A 19483-nucleotide genomic window follows, 5' to 3' on the forward strand; every position below is an offset into this window, starting at 1 on the left:
CAAATAGTGAAGATGTATTTACTAGCCTCATCCAGAACAATTGCAAAATATTCAGAATCTATAAAGCAATCTCTTTCAAAACTCAGATGAACATCAGGGTCCTTTAGATTATATATTTGTAGTCAGACCAATATATTCCACCCAACTTCTTCATTCTCACTAGTGTTCTGATTTTTTTTTAAAATGCAGATTATTTTGTGTAATTTTTTGTGAAAATGAAGTTTAGTCCCCACTATTAATTATCCCATCTCTCCAATTCTTCCTAAAGTGATAGATATTTTTCCCCTAAGTTCTGTCGCTGGGGTCATCACTTTGCTGCTTGGATAACATGTAAGGAACTGCAAATACAGGTAAAAGTATAACTATTCCCCACACTTCCAACATCCCACCCATCTACTTTTGATTTTATAATTGAGGGAAAATGATTTATTGTACAGCTGAAGACAGGTAAGCAAAAGGATAATGGGAGCTGGATATCCCATGTTATTATTGGTGCCAAATCAGCTACATTGTACAGCTATCCCATGAACTGCAAACTGCCAGATATTGCTGGTCATTTTGCAGCATTCCATTAATATAAAGACATGATTAATAAGAAATATCCTTTTGAAAATGTGTTCACTGATCAATCAACTCCTCAATTTTCTCCATTGTCTCTGCCTCTTGCTTCAACTGCTTTCTCCATTTCTAAGAATGAGTTAACCCACTAATTTTCCATTGCTTATTCTTTGTTTTTCCTCTCTTCTTCCATTATGAGGAGTTACCAGATCAGGTATTGGCTAACTCTGGCTTTTCATGGATAGTAAAATTTGAAACCATAAGTAAGAACAAGTCTATCCAAAATTAATATACAAGATGCCTTGTGTTGTAAAGTGTGGTCAAATTTTATTCCTTTCTAATTTCAAGTTGTGAATACTAGGAAAGGGAATTTCTAGCTTGATATGATAATGGTGAAAAATGCAAGAAAAATATAGTAGCAACAATCTCAATATGATTAAACCATTATATCAAAATAACAAAGTTGAAAAATGGACGAGAATCTTAAAAGACAAACTTTTAAATGGACATGAATAAGCAAATAAAACAAATATACAGCAAATCAAGATAACATCAATCACAATCCAAAAAAATTATTGAGTAAGGCATTATGAAGTGCACTGAGTTTTCTTTGAGAAAGGACAAGGGAAAGCACAGGAAGAACAATCTCCACAAAATCATTTAGAGCAGCAGGACTAACTGGGGAAATTCATTTTTTGGAAAAACAATGTAATTTAAAAAAGATTTTCATTTATTTTTATGAACAATAAAAGTGCAGCAGATTAAGTACATAGACATTTTAAATTATATTCTTGAGATGGATGTGATGATAAAGTCAATTCCAACAATTATTGTTATTTCTGAGTCACCCTTTTAAGGCACCTTTACGTTGTCCTGGTGTAGATGTTCCCTTAAAAATAGTATCTAATGTAACAACAAGGAAGTACAGAATCTTGGTGGGGGGGGGGGGGAAGGCCGGGTGGTGATGTTACCATGTATGAACTGCCCCTGTTATTCTGGCTAATGGAAATTGTGCGTAATTGAGTTACTGCTGGACAGTTGCTGTAGATGCATTGAATATTTATGAATACTTGCCATGACACAACATATTCATCGGGAAGCTGTTTTGTTCTAATTAGGAAATTTAAATTAATTGTTTTTTTAAAACTAGATTTAAAATTAACTGGACAAGTTATAATATACTATTGTTTTTTCAGGCAGTTCACAAGCAGCACAACAAATATATGCAGTCATCGTTCAAAAATATTAGTAATGATCACTGCAGTACAATCAGTTTTTCACGAATTGACTGAATACTACTCATTGCTGGTTCAAAAAAAAGTTAGTACAGAAGCAAGCACCAGCAAATACTGAAGCATGATTAAGAATCAGCTAGTAAACAAAAATAAACACACGATATTCTTGGCAAGTGTGTAAATTAGAATAGCAGGCACATCACCAAACAAGTTTAAATAAATGAATATGGCAGTGTACAACACCATAGCATTAAATTGATGTTGGCAGGCATTAAATGGAAAAGACAAGATTTTAGTGCAAATTGGTATGACCCTAGCACTCAACATCCACTATTTCAGCAGTTTTGCGTATTGATTTACAACCTCATCCTATTACTGCAATTTTTGGGTTACCATGGACTCTGATCATTTATCCCCTTCAGCTTCCTGTTTGATTGCATTTGTTACATTAATAGCTAGAAGATCCATTTTATTTAAATGGAAAGATTCTAATCCCCCTACTACATTTCAATGGTTTTCCCAAATTATAACATGTTTAAACTTGGAAAAAAAAATAGGAGTGGTACTATCGATCCTTCAGTTAAATTTGAAAAAACTTGGAGGCCATTTATTCAACATTTTCATATGATGTAAGCTGACCTTTTCTGAATCCTTTCCAATGACTTTTTGTTTGTGTATAGAGGAGCGGGATTAATGACAAATAATGATTTTAACTGATGAAACAGCAGCCCAGCCTTTGTTGTTTTTTTTAGTGTAGGGGAACATTTTCTTTGTATAAAATTTTTTGAATCTTTTTCATGTTCAGTTATTAAGAGATTGGGAAGCTTAAATTACATATGCTACTCGGAGTCTATGTCTGTATACGTTAACCGTTATTAATGTAATCCCGATCTCTTTATCATTATCATTGTTTATCAATTCAAAACTTAATAAAAAAGATTGAGAAAGAACCAACACCCACATGACAAAGGTCCTCTATAAATCTGCACCCTCTGCACAAACAGATAAATGTCAACTACTCCTCAAACTCTTGGGAGTTATCAGTTGATGAAGGTAGACATTGATCATATTTATGTATGTCTTCAATAAGCTAACATAGCCTTTTGTCCGTGATAAGAGGGTGTTGAAGATATTAAAATAAAACCTTAAACATGGCATGAAACTAATGATCTGCTAGACAGCCATGAGTCCTGTCCTCTTTTGACATCTGAACTACCTATAACAGATCCCTCAAAGTATTTGAAAGATACCACCACAACAAAATCCTGGAAGGTTTAGTAAATCAACGACATCTTCTCCCTGGTCAGTATTCTCAGGATCAAAGCCTTAATACACTCAGTCTGCCCCTCTGGACAGCCCAGCTTATTTGCATATACAGTAATACAGACATTTGTCAAGGTTTTCCTCCAAACCTCTTGACAAAATACAAATCCCAACTGACTCTTTGGAATTCTTAGTGCATGATTGCTTGAAGTGGTAATGGAACAATTGAGATGGTATTAGAGCCTCAAGTTCATGCACTGAAAACACACAGAAGCCCTGCGTAAATGGCAGAGGAGCTCAGCACCTCACAAACTGCCCACCTGTCAGGCACTTCCAGTCCCATCGGTGGAAGAGTCAGGATCCAAAGTTGACTCACTATTCACTTCAAAACCTGAGAGGAAGCAAAGTCATACTCAATTCAATGTGACACCAGAGAAGATGCCAGTGAACATACAACTTAATACAGCACAAAATAGTCCTTTACTAAACACACTAAATCTAATCTGGCTGCTGCATTTTCAAGGATTCCTTGTAACATCTGCAAGAATGAAACCTGCACAAGCCCAGCTGTGCCAATGGTAAAATCAGGATAGTCATTTAAAAATATCATGCCTTGCCTTCTGTTCATTAATTAGTGAACCAGAAGTTTGAAAACAAATTTTGTTGCCAATAACTGCAGAGATCATCAGAAATATGGAAAAAATAAACATTTCATAAGATTTCTTAACAAGATCAATTAAAAAAAACATCTTTATATATTTTTCTGCTAATGGATGAATTAACTATTTGGAACATAATTCTTTTCTTTTAATGAGGTAAAATGAAGCAGAAACAAGTATGTTTCATTCTTGGTGCAAAAAAATTCCATTTGTTTTTGATTACAAAGAGAAACCTCGGCTGATACTTTTTAAAGAGCCAAAGACAAAAGTTACAAGAGAAGAATAGTTAGTGATTTGAGACTGGGGAATATTTGAAATTATAAGTTTCTTGATGAAAATTTCAGACTAGTTTTCCTTCAGAACCAACTTGACCTGTGTCAAACATCCCTCACTCTGCCATCTATTTAATTTGATGGAAGGAAGATCGGACATCAGTGAGCAAACTAAAAAATCTGATATCTATTCTCTGGCAGATGTTAAATTTTAAAAACAACCCAGCCAGATGGTTTATACTGCTGCCACTTGGCTCCAGAAATCAGCATTGATCCTAGCTTCAGACATTGCCTGTTTTCATGTTTTTTTTCCTTTAATGTCATGGTCTTCCTCCAGGTGTGCTGGTTTTCTATCACAAATGGAAGTAGCAATAGTTAGTAAATTAATTAGCAACCATAAATTGCCTTAAGTGCAGTTTAACTGGTAAGAGAATTGGGTGGGAGAGGGAGTTGAAGTTGATGTGAGTGAAAATGTAATTAGTGTGGATGGGTTTTGGATCAACACAGTGTGAAGACCAAAAGGCTTGGTTTCATGGCTATATAATTCTACAGCTAAATGACCAGTGATAATGAGTTAATTTATTCTCAAAACACAACTTAAGTTTGAAATCAGGATGTGGAAGCACACGGTTGTTGGTCATTGCTTTCACGGGCAATAGTCTTTATATTTAAAGAACATCAAATGAATTTAACCTGGGGGAAAAAACTTCAAAAGTTTCTAGCAGCTTGCCTATAAATGGTTGTGAAAGTTGGTAGTTTGTTGACAATCAGAATAAATTACAAATTACTAAAATCCAGAAGAAAAGTATTTATACTATTGAGATAACTAAATATGTCAATACACAGATAATTTAAGAGACTACTAGACAGGTATATGGAGGAATTTAAGGTGGGAGGTTATATAGGAGGCAGGGTTTGAGGGTCGACACAACATTGTGGGCCGAAGGGCCTGTAATGTGCTGTACTATTCTATATTCGATTTAGTAAATGCTGAATAAACTCAAAGTTCTCAGTTTGCAGTTAGCTTTCAGTTATGAGTAAACGGATTGTCCAAATGTAGGATTTGGAAGTGACTGAAACCCAAGTCAATCCCACTTAGTGACAAATTCAGTCCTACAGCAACATCAGATCTATGTCAATTGATTTAAATTTCACCAACAAAATGGAGATTGGTAACAAAAGGAGAGGTTTTCTCCTTCCATAAAGAATTTTGAATGAGAAAGAAATATACCACTTGGATCCATGTAGATATTAATTTCAAATCCATGTTATTTAACACATTCTCCTCAGATCAATAAATATTTCAGACTATAGGAAAAATCTGATAAGTTTAAATGACAAAATTTGGAAATTATGAACCAGATGTGACAATAGTTGGAACAAAATGCAAATCAGATTAATAGAATAATCCAACATTTAATATTTGTTTTTATAATTTAAATAAAGCAAATCATAATGTGGAAATCAACGTTGTTCAAAAGGTCTTTTAAATACAAGTAGGTTTCTGTCACTGAGTTTCTCTGATGGCCAAATATTTCTACTGTAATGCTCGCATATAGTTTTCAAAAATAAGTTGAAAGTGAATGTTTCATTATATCAGAATGCCACAAAGCAGTTCATATTTAATAGATAACTATTTTTAATTATGTTACTTAATAAGGAAGCTATTTTGAAAATGGGAGTATTTCATAAACAGCCAATGCATTGAATGAATACTTCATCTTATCATGGAGCTCTTAATGTAGAGAGAAGGATTGGCTTGAACATCCTAATTTCAAACTCTACTTGAAATAATCACAACCACCTATTTTTTATAATCATCTAAAAAGAGGACGGTGTCTTAGTTTAACATCTTACCCAAAGATGATGTCCCCACTGTTGCAGGCACATATTAATCTATATTATATTGTCCAAATCCTGGACAGACGATCTGTTGAATAACGATCTTTGGATTGAATGATTGCCACTACATGATATCACAGTTGGTTTAGCTAAAGGAATAAAGGCATTTCACTGTTGCAATCTTGTCTTCATTTGATATATACAAGGTAGCTTTATGGAAATTAAAGTAACCAGAAGGACTATAGACAGAAATAGTAAATTGAATGAAATCCATTTAATGTACAATATACAAGGCTGTAATTTTGCTTCTTTGATATGTCAGAAAAGGATGTTTCTCTTTTTACAGATGCTGTACGACCTGCCGGGTGTCTATGAAATTTTCTTTTCCTTTTCTCTGCTGCTCTGATGTCATCCAAGTTTATTCCAATTTATTTTGTTTTATAAAATTAGTTTAAATAGCTGTAGCGCCTTGCTGAATTTACATTTCATCCCCACCCCCCTACATGGGATGAAACAAAATTAAAGGTGAAATGTATGATAGAAACATCAAAACAAGGTGACCTTAGAATAATTCTTACAGGCAAGTCTCTACACTTAACTCCACTATCAGGTTAAGCCATATTGTGTGGTAAAGTTTCACCGATATGGTACTGCAATTTTGTAAGAAGGTAAACATTTAACACAACAGTATCTTTAATGTAAATAGTCCCAAAATATTTATATGAATTTGCAATTCAAAATGTAGCCATTGTTGCAATTACTAGATTTACTAGACCAATTGTGCTCTTAAGTAATTGCACAGTAATGTTCACTTTCAGTGGAGAGGCAGTAAGCTTGCCAATTTTTCTAACAGGCATGCAATTTGCTTTAGAGCCAATGTTTAAATTTATCTTATATGACACCTGAAATAATGCAACTTGATGGCTATCTATGAAATGAATGTTGTTGCACAAGTAGGCAATTTTTAAACTCCAACATAAAAAGCCTAATTAAAATTAGTGCTATACATAACCAGCACTACTTGTAGCATACGACAATCATCTGACATACTCAAAATAAACATTATAAAACTGATAAAATACTTTCTTTTTTCACAGTCTTCTGAACACCGGCTAAGAGATCCAATTTTCATTGAATTCCACAAACTTCCATCTATGAACTTAATTATTCCTCTTGCACCGCCACGTGGATGGATGCTCATTTTGTAGATTTCTGAATTTTTTCCCATACCGGAGCCACCATGCAAGTCCAAAGAAAATGCAGAATATAGATTCTACATAGTAGCCATCAGTTATTGTTGAACATGAACCACCAGATTTAACACAAAGCTGTATGGGGACAAAAAAAGGAGAAAGTTTCAATTATAATCCAGACGTTTATATTTATTGTGATCAAGCATGAAAAGCACTCACACAGACAATACTATAGATCAGTTTTCCCAACCATTTTTAGCCCAACACCCCAGTAAAGCACTTTCATAATTGCCAATGCCCCTCTTAGACAATACACTTTCCTGTGCCCCCATAGTGTAAAAACATGTTGACCAAAACCTGACATGAGAGAAATGATTCACGCTTTAAATTTTTATTTGTTTTTAAAAGCAGCTTACACAGTACCTTTGCGCTGTACAGCAGCTTCGAGATCAATGTGATCCTGAGCTTGATGGTTATTTGCAAGAGTTGAAATATCTGGTTCAAATTGTGACAGCAAAAGCCACATGTAACAATGTCCAAGCAGTTTGTTTTTTGTGAGTATGTGGTTCACTGCACTGAAGCTTCCTTCAACAAGGTAGGAGGATGGAAATGCAATGAAGAGCAGTTTGGTTCTCCTCCAAAGACCAGGAAACTTCATATAACATAGTAGCCACATACCACAAAATTTGACATTTTTCTAAAGCATTTTTGCGTTTTCATCATTCTGAATTTTGATAATTTCTTTTTGCAAGCTCTCTTCCTGTTCTTCCACCTTGCAAAGATATGGGTTAATTGCCCAGTCCAGAATTTCCAGATTGTTTAAATCCTTGAATCAACTCTGAAGATTCTTTGGTGACTGCAGGTGTAAGCAGTACACCTGCAAATTACCATCTATGAAAGAGATTGTCATACTTTCCATGCAGAGAAACTGAGAATGTTCTTCTCCCAATGTTATTTCCAATTTTCTGATAAAAGTGGACACTGCACTTTATGCCAATTTAAATTCTCGCCCTGCAGTTTCATAATTAGAATGTTCATTTTATCATACAGATTGGCTAGGTATGCCACATCTCCACGTACAAGTTCAATCTTGAGCAAAAATTCAAACAGTGTCAAAAATTTCAAAGAAACATTTTAAGCAACAGCCTTTTGATCACCAAAGCACTTCAGTGTGAAGAAGCAAGCGTACAAACACTTCATCATTATCTTGGCATAACTGGTGAAATATTCTGCTATTTAATGGATGAGCTTTAATCTTGTTGATAGCAGATATTACAAGAGTCATACTCTGTACTTTATTGTCGCCAAACAATTGATACTAGAATGTACAATCATCACAGCGATATTTGATTCTGCGCTTCCCACTCCCCGGATTACAAATTGATAGTAAATATTAAAATATACAAATTATAAATCATAAATAGAAAATAGAAAAATGGAAAGTAAGGTAGTGCAAAATAACCCAGAGGCAGGTCCGGATATTTGGAGGGTACAGCCCAGATCTGGGTCAGGATCCGTTCAGCAGTCCTATCACAGTTGGAAAGAAGCTGTTCCCAAATCTGGCTGTACTAGTCTTCAAGCTCCTGAACCTTCTCCTGGAGGGAAGAGGATCGAAAAGTGTGTTGGCTGGGTGGGTCGTGTCCTTGATTATCCTGGCAGCACTGCTCCGACAGCGTGCAGTGTAAAGTGAGTCCAAGGACGGAAGATTGGTTTGTGTGATGTGCTGCGTTGTGTTCTCAATCTTCTGCAGCTTCTTTCGGTCTTGGACAGGACAACTTCCATACCAGGTTGTGATGCACCCTAGAAGAATGCTTTCTACGGTGTATCTATAAAAAAATAGTGAGGGTTTTCTTTAGTTTTCTCAGGAAGTAAAGGCGCTGGTGGGCCTTCTTGGCAGTGGACTCTGCTTGGTTGGACCAAGTCAGGTCATTTGTGATATTGACCCCGAGGAACTTAAAGCTTTTGACCTGTTCCACTTGCGCACCACCGATGTAAATTGGGTCGTGCGGTCCGCTACTCCTTCTGAAGTCAACAACCAATTCCTTTGTCTTGCTGACGTTGAGGGATAGGTTATTGTCTTCGCACCATGCCACCAGGTTCTTAGTTTCCTTTCTGTACTCAAACTCATCATTACCCGAGATACAGCCTACAATTGTTGTGTCATCAGCAAACTTATATATTGAGTTCGATGGAAACCTGGCTACACAATCATGGGTGTACAGTGAGTACAGCCATTGAATAAAGTTGCTGGTTGAGGTTTTGACTGCAAGATGTTGACAAATTACACAATGGATTGCAAACAGACTTGGAATTTCTTTTTCATAAACGTAGCAACCTGTCATATATTGTGCTCCATTTGTTGCACAAGAAATACTCAAATGCAGCAGGACCTGGACAATATCCAGGCTTTGGCTGACAAGTGGCAAGTAATATTCGAGCCACGCAAGTGCCAGGCAATGACCATCTCCAACGAGAGGCTCTCACCATTTTCCCTTGACATTCAGTGGCATCAGCATCACTGAATCCCCTACTATCAACATCCTGGGGGTTACCATTGACAGGAAACTGAACTGGTCTAGCCAAATAAAAACCGTGGCTACCAGAGCAGGTCAAAGGCTAGGAACTCTGCAGCGTGTAACTCACCTCCTGACTCCCCAAAGCCTGTCCACTATCTACAAGGCTCAAATCAGGAGTGTAATAGAATACTTGCCTGGATGAGTGCGACTCCATCAACTTAAGAAGCTTGACACCATCCAGTACAAGGCAGCTCACTTGATTGGTACCCTGTCCACAAGCATCCAAACCCTCCACCAACGATGAACAGTTGCAGCAGTGTGTACCATCTACAAGATGCACTGCAACAACACACCAAAATTCTTATGGCAGTACCTTCCAGACCCACAACCACTATCATCTAGAACGGGGTCCCCAACCTTTTCTGCACCGCGGACCGGTTTAATATTGACAATATTCTTGCCGACCGGTGGGGGCGCGGGGGGGTGTTAATCATGACCAAAATATAGGTGATAAGTCAACTAAGTCACTGTAAGTGGCAAATACACTCAATTTCATTTCTAAAAGGGTTTATCTAACAAATTTAATATTAAACATACAGCACATATTTTCCCCATATGAACATATAAAATCACTGCAACAAAGCAATATTGCTGAATCAGTGGGAGCCCTGGGCTTGTTTCCCTGCAACAACACGGTCCCATCAAGGGGTGATGGGAGACAGCGATACTCGAAGGGTGTTCCTTGTGTCCAGGCTATTCCACAATTTAGTTTTCATTGCATTCACTGCAGAAAACTCCACTTCGCAGAGATATGATGTTGGAAATGGAAGCAACATTTTCAGTGCTTTCCTGGCTATCTCAGGATATTCAGCCTTGACTTTGATCCAGAATGCTGGCAGAGATGTTATGTCAAACATACTTTTCAGCCCACCATCATTTGCAAGCTTGAGGAGTTGATCTTCTTCCCGTGCTGACGGGAATGATGCGCGTGTCATGACCTTGCACGTGTAATGACCTCGCATGCGTTCAAGTTCCAACAGTGCGTGACAGGGAATGAGGAAAGGTGTAGCTGACTCATATCGTTTCATATCACCATATCATATCATTTCCTCGGTTGGGGACCACTGATCTAGAAGGATGAGAACAGCAGATACCTGGGAATGCCGCCACTTGGAAATCCCCCCCGAGTCACTCACCATTCTGACTTGGAAACAGGTTGCCGTTCCTTCAATGTCGCCGGGTCAAAAAGTTACTCCCTAACAGCACTATGGGTGTGGCTAGCTACACCTCAGGGACTGCAGTGATTCAAGAAAGCAGCTCATCACCACCGTCTCAAGGGTAACTAGGGACGGGCCATAAATGCTGGCTTAGCTGGCGACGCCCACATCCCATAAATGAATAAATTTTAAAAATCATGTTCTTAATGGGAATACTTTTATCTTCAATATACATTTGAGCTTGTTGTAGATTCTCTGTTGATATTCATTTTTAACTTTTTATAAAAAGAATTTTTTAAACTTTTCCATTTTTGATAAACCATACACATGCCATTAGCACATTAGCAATACCTCGTTGTCTCGCACAGTTGACTCATCCAGTTGTATCCCAGGTGGTTTTATTTTTGTAGCTCTGTGCATAGTTGATACTCAATGTCTTGTTAATACGATGAGCTAGTGAGCTATTACTCAAAGGAATTGATTTTAAAACACTGGTATTCATTTTGAGAATAGTGGTGAGAACTTCTGATACAATTGGTGAAAGATTAATAATGCCTGCTGTATGAGATTTTCCACACTTTGCTATCATTCTGGAAATGTTATAAGAAGCAATGACACCACTATCAAGGTCATCTTTATATTACTTGACAAATGACTCGAGTGTGCAACTCTTTTCAAATGCTTCTTTCATCTTCTGGAACTGAATAATACCATAAGCAGCCTTTTCACGGGTTCCTGCAATTTCGGTTTCATGGCTTCATTAGACAGTACAGTATTACAAATAAGACATGGGGCATCATTGGTCTGACAGGAACGGAATAAAACTATACTCTAGGTACACATCCCTCTGTAGTTTCTGTTTCTTAGCAGGATTAGAATTCAAGGCTTCTTTGCTTTCAGACTCCGAGATCGCGCCACACATATTCTGCCATCATTAACGGGGCTAAATTAAAATACAAAATTAACACTAACTGGGAATGCCTATTGGGTGTTGACAACAGCAGCAAGTTGACGTGCATGGAGCAATGGTAGTGGCACACGAAGGAATAGCGAGATGAAGATGAAAATGATTATAACAGCGAAAATTATGAGATTGGAATCTGGATGTTAGTCAGGATAGAGCCAGTATTCAGCAAGCTACGTTTATATTATTCCAGTTAGTGCGATTGACCAATCATGCAAACTTTCATAATTATCGTGGTATAGTTAGGGTGCCGTTTACCGTCCACCCCCAAGAATCTTGAATGCCCCCCCGACGACTTCTATTTCCCCATTGCCCCCTTAGAAGCAGGCAGTAACACTCCCATTGGGAATCACTGCTGTAGGTCATTCATTTTTACCAATAGTAAATAAAGACTCACCTCAGAATCTACTGCCGATCTACAACTTTGTTCGGGCACACCTAGACATTTCTTGACAGTGAGTGGATCCACCAACCAAAGAGCTAAGGTAGCTGGCCAGTTTCCAGCAAGATTAGAGATGGTATTCAATAAAGTCATGTATGTTCCTCCAATTGAAGGATCACTAATCTTAGCATTAAAAGCCATAACAGCAACATACATGCTATAGAGCGCCACCTGGAAAGTGGAGAAAAATGAAAAGTCAATACAGTTGACAAATTATCAAGGTAATGCAATTCCAAGAAAATCGTTCTTTTTTGAAAGATAATCTATAATGAACTTAAACAAGATAATGTACAATTAATGTATATTTTGGAAATATTCAGCTTGCTCAAATATATTTGGATTTGCATGTCAAAATTACTGTATTTATAATTTTTTAAAAAATAATTTAAGATACAAAAACTGTTGACATTCACAAACAAAAGCACAATTTGTAGAGAAATATATAGCATCAGGTGCCTGAATAAAATGTGAAGAGGTCAAATAAAGATAGCCAAATTCTAACGCAGATGTGAAGCATTACAAGGCCAATAAAGACCCAATTATCAGGAAATTATCATTCAGAGAGAAGAATTAAGGATCAACACCTGGAAAGGATTTTTTATGCATAATAGTGGATATAAAGTTGTTGGAAGTAATTTAAAAGATAAAACAAAAAGTACAAGTTGGGTTTTCAATTAATGGAGATTTTCTAGATCATAATTTGAAAAACAATTTGTCAAGCTACTTAACAAACAATTTATCAAGTGTAGTCTGTCAGATATTTTATTCTAGATTAGAATGCCTAAACTATCTAATTTATACACAACATAAAAAATACCTGGAAAACATTTCTTAATGCGTAAAATTGATTTAAAAGTCTCTAATCTGTGTCACATTAAATACCAAAGAGACAATGTGTTTCTAATCATTCAAGGGTTACCTTTATTTTCACATGTACATCAAAATATAGAGTGAAATGTATTTCTGCATCAAGACCAAACACAGTCGAAGTTTCACCATGCTTCCAGTGCCAATACAGCATGCCCACAACTTACTAACTCTAACCTTCCAGTGCCAATACTGCATGCCCACAACTTACTAACTCTAACCTTCCAGTGCCAATACAGCATGCCCACAACTTACTAACTCTAACCTTTGGAAAGTGGGAGGAAACTGGAACACCCGTATGGTCACGGAGAAAACGTACAAACTCCTTACAGACAGCAGTGGGAATTGAACCCTGAAATCGCTGATGCTGTAAAGTGTTAAGCTAACTGCTATGCTACTGTACCGCTCTCCTGAGTTGAATAGGGCAAGGTGATTTTACTCTCTAACCTTCTTTTATGAAGTTCATTACTTCATTCTGAGTTTGAAGAGATTCGGCATGTCAACAAATACACTCAAAAATTTCTATAGATGTACCCTGGAGAGCATTCTGACAGGCTACATCACTGTCTGTATGGTGGGGGGGGGGGGGCTACTGCACAGGATTGAAAGAAGCTGCAGGGGGTTGCAAATTTAGTCGGCTCCATCTTGGGTACTAGCCTACAAAGTACTGAGGACATCTTCAAGGAGTGGTATCTCAGAAAGGCAGCATCCATTATCAAGGACCTCCAGCACCCAACGCATGCCATTTTCTCACTATTACCATCAGGTAGGAGGTACAGAAGTCTGAAGGCACACACTCAGCTATTCAGGAACAGCTTCTTCCCCTCTGCCATCTGATTCCTAAATCCACATTGAACCCTTGAACACTACGTCACTTTTTAAATATATATTATTTCTGTTTTTTTGCGCAATTTTTAATCTATTCAATGTATACTGTAATTGATTTACTTATTTTTTTCCTTCTATATTATATATTGCATTTAACTGCTGCACTAAGTTCTCAAATTTCATGACACATGCCGTTGATAATAAACCTGATTCTGAGTTCTTTTTCTCCATGCTCGAATCTTTTAACCTAAAAGCAAGCGTGAATCAACTGACTTCAAGTTAATATTTAATGTCGGTATTTAGTTGACAGATGAATATCTGCCACTTTTTCAAACAGTATTTGCTGCAAGTTCAAGGTGATTTCTTCTCTGATTCAGAATAGATCAGGCCTCGTCTTTAATGTATAATTACTGTGCTGTTATAAATGTCTGGCTATGTGACACCTTCACCTACACTAGAAGATATGGAAGACTACATATGATCAGTTATTTATTGAACCAATTCGTCTTCAATATATTTTGAATCAGACCTCAATAAAGAGGATGCAAGACGAATTATAATACAGTGATGTCACAGAAAAAAAATCCATATTGGCCACCTTAGAACCCCAGAACTGGAGTGGAAGCAAGTTATTTTTAGCTCAGAGGAATGAGTTGAGAAAGAAATGACCTGAAAGAAATGAAAACTAGCCTGTCAGTGCACGTACAGTTCTGTAGATAAATCTGAATACTATGAGACTAACAGGAAACCACTACATTCCTTATTTCCTGTTCAGAAATCAGCTCAGTATCTTTTGAAGAAAATAAATCTTTATATTAGTAACCACCTTCAAAATTAATGAGAAAGTAAAATGTTGACTCAAGGTCAAATTCATAAGTCAGTTTGTTGAACATTATAAATTGCCAGTTCAAAAACATGATTTAGTTCCGTTCTTTAAGGATTCAGTACATACAATGAGCCATTTTCAAAAATACATCTTAGTATTTTACAAAAGATTATTTTAATGCAATATACTAATCCAATGCACTCTCTCACCTGATGCAAGGCATAACTTAACAGCAGGATTCCATAATAATACACAGGAAACTCTGTATCCACTTTTACCATAGGAGTCCAGAATACTAAGAGAGCAAATATTATACCCATTGCTAACCTGTAATGAAGAGAGACAAGCCATATTGTAATTAAGTTTCTAAACTAAGTGTAACTGTAATTGTTGAACCTACATTAATACTTTAGATTTAGATTATGAGGACACTCAGTCCTCGTTTATTGTCATTTAGAAATGCATGCACTAAAAAAAATGCTACAACGTTCCTCCAGAATGATATCACAAAAAAACACAGGACAAACCAAGACTAAAACTGACAAAACCACATAATTATAACATATACTTACAACAGTGCAAAGCAATACCATAATTTGATGTCTCAAAGTCCCGATAGACTCATCATCTCATGCAGTAATCATTTATTATATTATTGCCATATTTCACATAATAGTCATTGACTAATTACACTTGTCATTAAACTCCATTGCAAAAGTAAGTAATGCAGATGAATAATCGTAAAGCATGTAGGGCCACCATGTCAATGATAAACAGCTATGCATTGGCAATTCAAGTAGTCTTCTACATATTTCTTAAATGTGAGAGTCTCTACCTCCACCAGACCCTAAGATAGTGCAAGTCAGATTTCAAACACCCTCCTGGTGATACAATTCATCAGATTCCCTCTACCTCAAAGGTTCCCAACCTGAGGTCACAGACCCCCTGCTAAATGGTATTGATCTATGGGATAAAAAAAAAGGTTAGGAATCCCATTTCCTCAAAGATTTAGACACGTCTGCCATAGGGATAAATTTCCTACTATCAATTCTATCTATGCCCCCGGTAGTTTTGCATTACTTGGTCTCCAATTGACACTTCTGTCACCAGTTGGGACATCAGGTTACAACTATAAAAGTCACTGGTGACATCACATGGAGTAATATATTAAATTCTGCTTGTCCAGCAATAGACAGGATAACATTAGGCTGGGAAGGCTGCAAAAAAGATTCACAAGGATATTACTGGGATTGAAGAGCTTGAGTTACAAGGAGAGGGTCAACAGGCTGAGACGTTTCCCCCCTAGAGCCTAGGAAGCAAGAGATAACTTTATATGATATATATACACAATTATAACAGGAGTAAATAAAGGGTATGATCACACTTTTTCCAAGGATAGAGGAGGGCATTGATTTAAGGCAAGAAGGGAAACATTTTTAAAGTGTCCTGAGGGGAAACTACCTCGACACAGGGGGAGGTGGGAATATGAAACAAGTTGCCATTGGAAGCTGTGGATTCAGGTACATTACAATGTTTAAAAGACATTTGAACAGGTATACACTAGAAAATCCAAGAGAGATATAGCCCTAATGTAGGTAAACGTGGCTAGCTAGGACAGATTGCCGACGCCTCTGATCTGGGCTGACATTTACGTGCTGGGTGGCAATTAATTAGCTTGTTTATTACGGCTTTTTTCTTAAAGATGTGCTGGGTGCATCCCGGCCACCACTGTACCGCTGCATGCTTCGCGGATCGGTATCGGTTCGCTGCCCAGAGGGTGGGGACCACCACCACCCCAACCTCCGACGACTCAGCCTAACACACCATCATCAGTGTGCTCAGCGCTGTCTTCCCGATTCCGGTAAGTGATTCTACACTGTACATACATTATTTCTACTTTATATAGGCTGTGTATTTTTACGTGTTATTTGGTATGATTTGGCAGCTTCATAGCTTAAAGGTTACTGGAGAGAGTATTTCTGCCGAGAGCGCTTGCATGAGATTTTCGCTACGGATAACAGTGCAGCAATGATTGTAGAAAAGTATTTCTACTTTATATAGGCTGTGTACTTATCATATCATTCCTGCTTTTACTATATGTTACTGTTATTTTAGGTTTTATGTGTTATTTGGCATGATTTGGTAGGTTATTTTTTGGGTCTGCGAACGCTCACAAATTTTTCCCATATAAATAAATGGTAATTGTTTCTTCGCTTTACGACATTCCGGCTTACGAACCATTTCATAGGAACGCTCTACCTTTGGATGGCGGGGGGAACCTGTACCTTAGTTGCTGTGACGAACTGGATCTAAGGGCACATTCCTCTGATGTGTAACTTTATAACCTTCTCTGTTCCAAAGTAAACAAAACCAGTGAAGCCACACTAACCTCATAACTGAAACCTGGAGATCAACTTCGATCAAACTCTTTCAAATCCTAGCAAATCTCTTCTGCACTCTCTCCAATACAATTTTGTCAGGACAAATATTATAAAGTTATAATTTTGCAATGCACAACATAGTTCTGAAAAACTGTTGTTATTAGAGTGCATCTTTATTATTACTACACACAATCAGCACTTGCAAAATTACCCAGAAAATACAATAAAGAAAACTAAAACAGAAACAGATTAACAGCATTTTATTACATCTCCTATAGTAAATTCCAACTTTAGTAAATTTCCTTCAAAAGCAAAAATATCAAGAGATGAAAATCTGGAATAAAGTTAAAAAATGCTAGAAACACTTTAGGCCTGCATCTGTGGAAACAAACAGAATTGTATTTCATTGTATACAAATTCCATCACAAACAAGCAACCATTTAGTGGATATTTTTCTTAGTTGTGAAAACACTTGTTAACAAGACAGGAACCAAATTTGAAAAATGAAAGGTTGATCAGCACTTCCCTGTGATTCTGCCAATGTAACATATCTATTTAATTGTTAAAGTATACGTTGGTCTGAATTCCTTCAAGTCAGAACAGTAATGTGTTGATTTATCAAATTTCACTTTAACATTACGCATTGGCTCTAAGTTAGGTGACCTTTTTCTCCCCACTGAACAAATAGCTCACCACTTTTCACCCACTAAAATGCACTATTTTGTACAATATTTATACTTAACAAAATCCAATTTAACAAAACATTCTCTTTTGCAAACTCCTGGTATATCCTGGGAAACTGTGCAGTATTATCAGTTGCATTCTATCCAATTTGGATTTAGATCACAGAAATCCAACATCTTGGTGTGCAGCACTATCAGGGAGTTGATCATTGTGCTCTGGTTCCAAAGGAACATAATTTCAGTAGCAATGAAGATGGACTTCAGAAATGCATCCCAACAATGTGGAGGTTTATTTCCTATTTAACTATGTCCTTGCTTACTTTTTTGGGAATTCTGTCCTTACAATAATATTCAAAGTTTTTTTTAAAAAAGAAAAACAAAATTCAATTGAAGAGGGGAAAAGTTAAAGCAATGATTTGGAGTAATACACTTTGTGATTACCCTGCAGATAATACACTTCATAGTGTGCCCAATTAATCCCTGCATTTTGGGTATACTTATTGAAAAGTAGTCTCAGAAGTTTATAACAGAAAAAATGCCATAGAGTTAGAACAAGAGGCACCAGGAACCTTGCATGACATCCGAGTTAAAGTATTTTATCCCCCAGCACTCTGTTGTGTCCTGCCACCATCTACCTTCCACTTCCTATCAATTTGATGGGAGAAAGCAAATCATACGTTACCTGAATGGCACTGCCCAATAAAAAACATTCAGTGGTTTCCGGCCTGCTGTATATTTACTTATTGCAAGAGGAAGCATTATCTGCAGAGGAACCATGGGTACTGCGAGAATAGCCAACTGCTCCTTAGGCACACCCATCTCAATCAGCTTCAGTCCAGTCACTCCATCAGCAGCTGAGAAACCGATCTGGAAATATACATGTTCAATAGAACTATTATTAACTTTTATAAAAATGTCAAAAGTTAATTTAGTTAAAATAATAAAATAATGGTACCAAAATGCTTCCAAGTAAGACACAGTTGAAATATTTGATTACAGAGCATCACCCGTGCCAAATTCTGTCATTGCAATGTGTTTCAATAGCACTTGATTGCTCCTTGCAATTCATTTTCTTTTAAAAAAACACACGATTGTGTAGCTATGTTAGACTACTTCTCACAGCAAATTCCTAGTTAATAATGAATTCAGTGGACCAAACAGAAAAATATTTAAAATCTCCAGCATAAAAATTTATATGGATTAAAATTATTTGATTTTTAGTATAATGCTATATAGCACAATTTTCATTGGTTAATTATTAAAGTACATTAAATCACAAAAAAAGGATTTTGTTGCTCAAACTATCTTCCCATCCTGTGTATTGAATCAAATTTCTGAAATCCAGATGTTTCTGGCGTTAGATCAACAATGGGAGGAAACTCCCATGGTATATGAGCACTGGCATAGATCCATTGATATCATACTTGAACGGACTGACTTCACGATGATTTATCATGCAACCATCTCCATCACACTGCAAGGGCACATTTTCAGAATATTTGAAAACTATTCAGTCATTCAATGCTTGAATTTGTTACATTCTGGGATCCTGAATGAAGTTTCCTGTAACTGACATCACCAGAACATTCTTCTAGGCTGGAATATTTAATTTGATGGTGGCAATAAAAAATAATGCCAACATTCAAAGAGGAGCAATTCTTTGTATGTTTACTAACCTTCCCACAAATGCATTTGTGGGAAAGTTAATGCCTTTCACTGTTCTGTACGAGGCCAAAT

At 36.8% G+C, this 19483-nt stretch overlaps 1 protein-coding gene across 1 annotated transcript in view; it reads right to left on the reverse strand.

Annotated features, from left to right (window-relative positions):
- Window positions 1–883: 883 nt before the first annotated feature.
- The window catches only part of slc33a1 (solute carrier family 33 member 1), a 33663-nt gene continuing 15063 nt past the window's right edge, over window positions 884–19483 (reverse strand). The window contains exons 4-7 of the mRNA XM_063045801.1: window positions 18429–18613; window positions 14892–15009; window positions 12117–12332; window positions 884–7157 (exon numbers count right to left, since the gene is read on the reverse strand). Coding sequence (XP_062901871.1) covers window positions 6990–7157; window positions 12117–12332; window positions 14892–15009; window positions 18429–18613 — 687 coding nt within the window. The 3' untranslated portion in view covers window positions 884–6989. The remainder of the gene's footprint in view (window positions 7158–12116; window positions 12333–14891; window positions 15010–18428; window positions 18614–19483) is intronic.

The sequence above is a fragment of the Mobula hypostoma genome, chromosome 4, assembly GCF_963921235.1.
Source record: "Mobula hypostoma chromosome 4, sMobHyp1.1, whole genome shotgun sequence".
NCBI lineage: Eukaryota > Metazoa > Chordata > Chondrichthyes > Myliobatiformes > Myliobatidae > Mobula > Mobula hypostoma.